This window comes from Ambystoma mexicanum, chromosome 11 (genome assembly GCF_040938575.1).
Source record: "Ambystoma mexicanum isolate Mex_15411 chromosome 11, UKY_AmexF1_1, whole genome shotgun sequence".
NCBI lineage: Eukaryota > Metazoa > Chordata > Amphibia > Caudata > Ambystomatidae > Ambystoma > Ambystoma mexicanum.
Window position 1 is genome coordinate 427,250,403 of NC_090934.1, and position 7,136 is coordinate 427,257,538.

Sequence of the window (7,136 nt, forward strand, 5' to 3'; positions counted from 1 at the left end):
TCTCTCTCAGCAGTGTTATTCCTCTGGGTCTGTGACGGCAGTTGTAGATATGGATTCTGCTTTGTGCACCACAGCTCACTGAAGGCATTTTCAGGCCAAGACTGTTAGTGTCTCGCCTGTAATCATAGATCCTGCTACTGCATATGGTGCACAGTCAATTAGTGATTCTTTAAGGTGCTTCGGTGTGCCCCAGATTTAAAAAACTAGGTTTGGCGATCCTTCTCTTTTGTTCCAGGTACTAAAACCCTCTGAGGGGTCCCTCCGTGTGGCCTGTCCACCATTTTCAATTTGTGGCCTGTGGATGCCAGGGTAGCTTGGCAGGTTTACACTTATTGTTTAGACTTCCCAAGATTCTAGAAGTTACTTCGGCATTGATTGTATACAGCCTCCCTCTAATCCCTCTCGGCCCCCATCATGGGCACTCCTCAGTTCCACCACTCATAAGCAGGTTGTAGAATATTTTTCTAACAGTCCGGGAGAGGGCTGAAGGGTCATGGGAAGATGATTGCAAAGACTATGAGCCGCAGAGCCCAATTAAAGATACTTTTTTTGTCTCAAGACGGTCTCCACCTGCAGAATCAATGCAGCAGGTTACTACCAAGGTTGTGCATCCACTAAAGAAAGCTCCATTGCCCTTTACTTGCTATCTTTGGATTCCGTAAAAGCAATACTCCTAACTCCTGCCCAGTGTCTTGAGAAAACATATAAAGACCCAGAAACTGGCTCAGCCTTTGTGTTGGACCATTGACCACTATTTTCACTTTTTTGTCAGCAGTGCAGTGTAGGTTTGTGTGCTAGTTTTTTGCCTCTCCCGTGTAGGATGAACACGCACATGGACTTGATAGGCAGTAAGTTATGTACCATAGATACAAGTCTGGTGAGAGTTCACTGCGTCATGAACAGGTTACTTGGTCGCTCAGGAGTGTTTGCTGACATTTCTTCACAAAGAAGATGTCTTTCAGGCAATATTGTTAATAATGGTAAGGCCATTATAATGTCATCAAACCGCTTCTGAGACGTTACTGACCAAGGAGCCAGAGCTATTGCTCAAGGTATTCTATGATGCAGATGTCCTGGTGTCTTCTCGCAGCTGGGAACCCCAATGCTGTCCAATCTGTAGGCAACTGACTTTTCTTGGGACTTCTCTCTTTCTCTCAACTGGATAAACTGTTTTGAAGGCTAAATACAGTGCAAGTGGAACTGCCCCACAGGGTTGAGGCAGACAAGGCCTGCCCTGCAGTCTCGTTATGAGGATCTTTGTCAGAGGCTGTTCTTCTAGCGTTGGTTTGTGAGACTGAAAGCCCTTAAGTAGCTTCATCATCCCTGTCATTTTATGTTTTATTGAGCCTATGATGGAACAGTGGAGGCAGTACCTTCCAGAGTTAGTCTTCAATGGAGGGTTGTCATGGTCATAGGTGGTGACATCAAGGGCTGCAATACTATCTAGTTCATGTTTGGCAGCGCCATCAGGCAGCTCTGTGTGGGCCACTCCCTCCATAAAGTGACCTCAGAAGTTGTAAATGGGACATCCTCCAGAACCTCCCAGTCCTCCTACTGTTATTAGTAGAAAGTCAGAAAGCATGTGACTCTTCAACAGTGAGCGGAGAAACCTCGGACTCGCACACACATCTGCCACCTCTGAAAGGCTGAGGGAAAGACTGAATCGCTAAAGGATCCATGCAGGGTTCAGGATCCATTTATGGAGCAGGTATCCCAAGAATCTGCGGACACCGACGGTGCCGCAGGAGCAGCAAGTTTCAGGGGTGATGATCACCACTATCTGGATTTATTGGGCTGCCGGCAGATGGACTCCCGAAAGGAAGGTTACAGGGTTATGAAATCTTTATATTTTGTTTAATACCAAATACCACCTTTGTCTGGATGGTTTCCTAATTATTTCCGTGGTTTTATGTAACCCTTTTCTATCAACGGTGTGAAAATCTCAAGCCTGGTCTCAGGTTTTCTTTTCCCTCCCCTTTGTAACATGTCTTGAAGTTAGTAAATTTTCATGTGTTCTATAATAGGGTGGGTGGGGATGTCTGTGCCGTGCATGGTGCAGTCAACGTGTTGCCCAATTATGTCTGTTTGCTCGACGAAGTAATTGCTATGCAATTGTCTTTTGAATGGGGTATTGCATGCACTGTAGGGGGTTCAAGGAATGTTTAAAAGCTTTGACGAGGGTTCTGCTGGAGTCTTCTGATGTTGTTGTTTAGTGGATTTTCTTGGCTGTGGTTGTGGGGGCCCTGTGCGCTGAGGATAGCATTTTTAGAGTGACTAGGATTTCTGGACTCTCAGATTTTCTCCAAGCCTTTACTATCGGTGAGTTCTTGTGTGTAGCGTGTAGTGTAGGATTTTACTCTGTTGCAGTATGGACTCTGTGTTAGGACTGTCTGGTGGCAAGTGTTGCATTAGTTGAGGCTTTGGAGGTGGCTGCTAGGGGTGTGTGGCTATCTTCCATTGCACTCATCAGGAAGGTCCTGAAGGAGTGATGTGGATCCTTGGTCAGTTTCTGTTGGTTGTGGTACGAAGGGAGTGTTTGCTACAGTATGATTAATATGGTGGCATGATCTGGCCATTCCACTGGTAGAGGTGGGAAGCACTTAATAGCTGAGAATGCAATCTAGACACTTCCTCATAAAGAGAGTGTAATTTCTAAAGGAGTCCACCTGCTTCAGATGACCACTTCTGTGGTGGTGCTTAATTTTCTACTTTTGAAGTTTACGGGTCTTCTTTTTTTACATTTTATTTTTAGCCCATTAACAATCGTGGTTTTTAGTTGTTATTGTGAAAGGTTGAAAAGTTTAGTTAAGATCTGAACAGCTTGTGTGTGTTTTCTTTTAGCTGTCTTTCATATGGACGAGGTGACTGTCTGCATTTAGGTTTGTTTGCCTAAAATTGTTTGATTTTCATTTCCACAAGTCTTCTATGGCTAAGGAATTACCACATTAACTGTTGCAAAGTTAGCTTGGCACAGATATACAACTAGGATTATTGTCTTATGGAGTGAAGATATAAGGATCAGCTGTAACCAAATAAGCAGTGCCTTGATGGATTGTGCTACATATTGCATTCAAAGTTTTTATTTTAAGGGTAAGTTCTCTTTGGTGGTTTGTCGTAAACCTCCGTCCAATAAGGGTAACACTTTGATAGTGGATGCCTGGAATAAGGCTCCCCTTGAGGAAATTATCATTTGAGATTTGTCACACAACACATGGAAACTGGACACAAGGACAGGATGGGGATTTGTGTGGCTCTGACTTTCCTGCAGCGCTATTGTTGACCCAGCAGGGGCATGTGCCCTTTTTAAATCTATTCAGTTCATAGAAGATGCTTCCGTTCCTCCTCCCAGAGTGAGTGCATGGAACGATTCTGAGGAGGAATCCCATCCCTGAGCAGGAAACCTCCTCTACAATTAGTTCTCTAGGACGCATATGCTCCCTGAATTCCTATGTAGGCTCCCATGTTTGACTGTGAGTGCACATGCCACTTCAGATTAAGCACAATCTCTCCCATGGACCACAGCATTTGGGACCACCTTTAATAAATTTGGGATTGGTATTTAATTTCCCCCAGGGCGGGAGAAAATTCCCTGTGTGTCTGATTGTGTCTTAAAGATTTCCGATGATTTCTGTAGGTGACACAAAAGAAGAGAAGACCAATGCAGCAGCATTACTCTTACAAGTAATGTATTCCTCCCCTCTCTAGAGCTATCTTCAGCTAACCCTTCTCTCTCTTCCCACAGGGCCGCTCATGGACTATTTGCCCTTTTGGCAGAAGGTGTATTTTTATAACTGGGGCTGAACGCAGATGCAGCACGACATGGACTTGTGACACAAATTGCTTGCCATCCCTGGTGCAGAAGACTGACCAACTGGCATGAGCAAGACCAGCTCTTCTGAACCCTCATGACCCTCCTGGGCAGGCCCAGCATGGTGTACGTGAACACTGGAGATGACTGACTTTCATGGTTTTTGCTAAAAGACCATGCAGATCGCTTCCTAGATGGCTAGCATAGGTAAACAATTCGCAGATTACGAGCCAACATTGACTGGGAATAAATGGCGCTTGCCAGGGCCTTGACTTTGTGGGAAGGGCATCTTTCATGTTCACTCTGCTCAGACCCTTTTCATCGGGAAGTGTTTTTCGTTCAGAGTTTCTCCAAGACTGTCTCAAAGGTCGGACTTCAGAAGAAAGACCATCTTTCACATCTCACCACCCCAGAAATCCATTTTTAATTTGGTTGATTTTTAAAAGCAATGAGAGCGGGCAGCCCGTTCGAGTCTGGCAACCGTTATGTTACTGTTTAAGGGAAGATCGAAAACTGAGTAGAGCTTAGTATTTCTTCTGTCCCTTTCTTACACTTCACATGCACTGCTTCTACCTATATCTTCTGTTCTGCCGCCTTCTACATTTTTCCACTCCTTTTCTTACTATTTCTCCCAATTGCCTCTCTCTGTTCCCATTACATTTTTGGCTTCCTCTCGTGTTCCCTTCTTCTCTCCTCCCCTCTTTTATTTTCATTCTCGCTTTCTTGCATCCATAAATTAACCTTTCTCATTTCCCATCAGTAGTGGGCAGGTGAGCGCTGTTAATTCGTCCAACCTCACCATGTACATTGGAAAGCACCTTAACGGTCTGGTACAGGTAACATCGCCTGCCACTACATTCTTATTAATCATGGAAGAGAAACCCACACGTATACAGTAATCAATGAGTCATCTACAAGCACATAACTAGTGAAAGAGGGCAGGGAGCATCACAGATTGCATTATTTGCACTAAGTGGATGCCTGCATCCTCCTGTTAATCCCACCTCTGTTCCTTGATCACGTTTTATGTTTCTTTGAAGCCCTGCTTGGCTTCAACAATTTTATAAATGCACAAATCGGTTTGAAATAAAAAATGTGTTTCTTTTAATTCTGGTCACATCTCTTTTGGGGAAGACTTTGAGCTTAAATCTATCCTTTTTTATGTCTGTGTTCGATACTGGAGGAGCAGTCGAGATGATGGGACTTTGTGGAGTTGCCATGTCCAAGATCACTTGGAGCAACGGAACATAAAGTATGTGGCCTTATTTGTTCTGCTATTCACTATATGGTTATCAAAGCTCTCCTGGGTGGGGTTTAGATCCACCTCCGATGGATGGGCCTCTTTTGGGATCAGGATGCAATTTCTTTACGGGGAAGGGCACCAGGCTTTTCTAGATCCTCGCTCCATTACTAGTGCAGCAATCAGTCTTTTAGAGTGTGGTGTATTGATTTGCATGTGCATGTTTATTTGCACAATTATGCTGTCTTGGCCCAATTAAAAGAGGATATGTCAAGTTACCTGGTGAAGAAACTATATTTTTCACATATTGTGTTAATAAACATAGATCATCGGTTTGCGTGCTGCAGATAAACTGCATCACTTTAATTGTAGCTCAGATTATAGAGAATAAGACCATTCGATGGATCCATGCAACATTTCTATTGCATGCATGGACTAAGCTTTGCTTTAAAAAAAAATATACACATATATTAGAAGTCTGGGTGAATGCAGAGCCCTGCTTCTCTGACCCCACCCCTTTGTCTGTTTATCTCCCCTACTGGTAATGTAATATTTTTTAAGGTAAGTGAGGGGCAGTTATTGAGTTATTTCCAAAACAAAAGTGAGTTAATTCAAGTTTTGTACTTTTGCAGAAAAGGTGAAGGCACTTGCGGATGCAAATGGTGCCCAAAATTAAGAATCAAACGTGTATTACTTGGATGAATGATTAGCTAGACCGCAGACCCTCCACATGGTATTTGTGAGATTCGGTTTAATAAAAATGGGGGCAGGTATGAGCGACATGCATAAAAGCTATTCACCTGCAGCGTGGGTGGGAGGTACAGAAGGCAACAAAGAAACCGAAGAAGCAAAACTCCCAGGCTGGCAAAAACACAGACCAACCAAATTTGAAAGAAAATGGTCCTTTAGATTCTGTTCCAAGACAATCGATAATAACAAAGCTTCCTACTCATTTGGAAGGACTGTGCAACATTCTACAGGGGGCTGCAACCTTTGGCTCGTGAGACGTTTTGTACTACAACTCCCATAGGCTGTAGACAGCATTTGTCAATGGTGAGTGATCATGGCAGAGGTAGTCCCAAACAGCTGGAGAGCCACCGGTTGCTCTACAAGCAGAACTCGAAAGTCTTTGATTTTGGTACTTGCGTAGTATCCACTTTGTTCAAACATTCATCATGTAGTTATATTGTTTTAATTAAATAACATTCCATCACTCTATAGTTTTGTTTAATAATTTAATTCCTCTTCCAAAAAAAGTGAGAATAAATTCAAGTGATTTTTCAAAGTGTTTACAACATTCACAGGATAGATAGTAACATTTTAATTAATGCTTTTTGAGTCCATTCATGGCACTCTTCATCTGGAGTAGACAATAATGTAGTTTCTGTACATTAATAAAACCCAGCTAGTAATGTCATGTTAAATAGAAAGACTAGAATTACCTGTGTCCTCGAGATTCACTTATGTCATTATCGTGTTATATATGAATATAATTCCTGTGACAATAACCTAATTAAATGATTCCTCACCAAATATACTGCTTGACTAAATTGGAGTATTGGTACTCTTTCTTAGTATTTCCAGAACTTGTTTTTTTTCTCCAGCTTTGACAATGCTAAGTTTGATTCATACCACGCTAGAATGGGGTGCTTAAGTTTAGCATTTGTTGCAGTTCTACACTGTGCCATTTCTTTAGGCATGTTAATGTACTTGTTATTTGGGTGCAAATATCAAATGTTTCACTGGTATAAATAACTACCGGGCACAACGCAAGTCCTGAAAACAATTCTTCCAACGTATGCTCTCCACTTAATGCGTTTGTGTTCCTGAAGGAATTGCTTGCAGGAACTGCTAGACTACCTAATTATGTCTCATTGAGTGTTTTTCTTTTTTTTTTTTTTTTTTTTTTTTTAACTGATCACAAAAATCCATTAATGATGGACCTATGCTATACATGCATTTTAACCATCACCTCTTAAATGTATACACTGCACCGGATATACCACATGGGATTGATAACCACTGTGTAACACCAACCAATGGGTGATGCACTTTTGTAATTCTTGTATGTGAAATGAGTAGCCTTGA

General features: G+C 42.4%; 1 protein-coding gene across 1 annotated transcript in view; it reads left to right on the forward strand.

Moving 5' to 3' along the window:
• The window catches only part of PEX16 (peroxisomal biogenesis factor 16), an 86,864-nt gene extending 81,948 nt beyond the window's left edge, over positions 1-4,916 (forward strand). Inside the window, exon 11 of the mRNA XM_069623251.1 lies at positions 3,743-4,916. Within this exon, the coding sequence (XP_069479352.1) occupies positions 3,743-3,801 (59 nt within the window). The 3' untranslated portion in view covers positions 3,802-4,916. The remainder of the gene's footprint in view (positions 1-3,742) is intronic.
• The last annotated feature ends 2,220 nt before the right edge of the window (positions 4,917-7,136 follow it).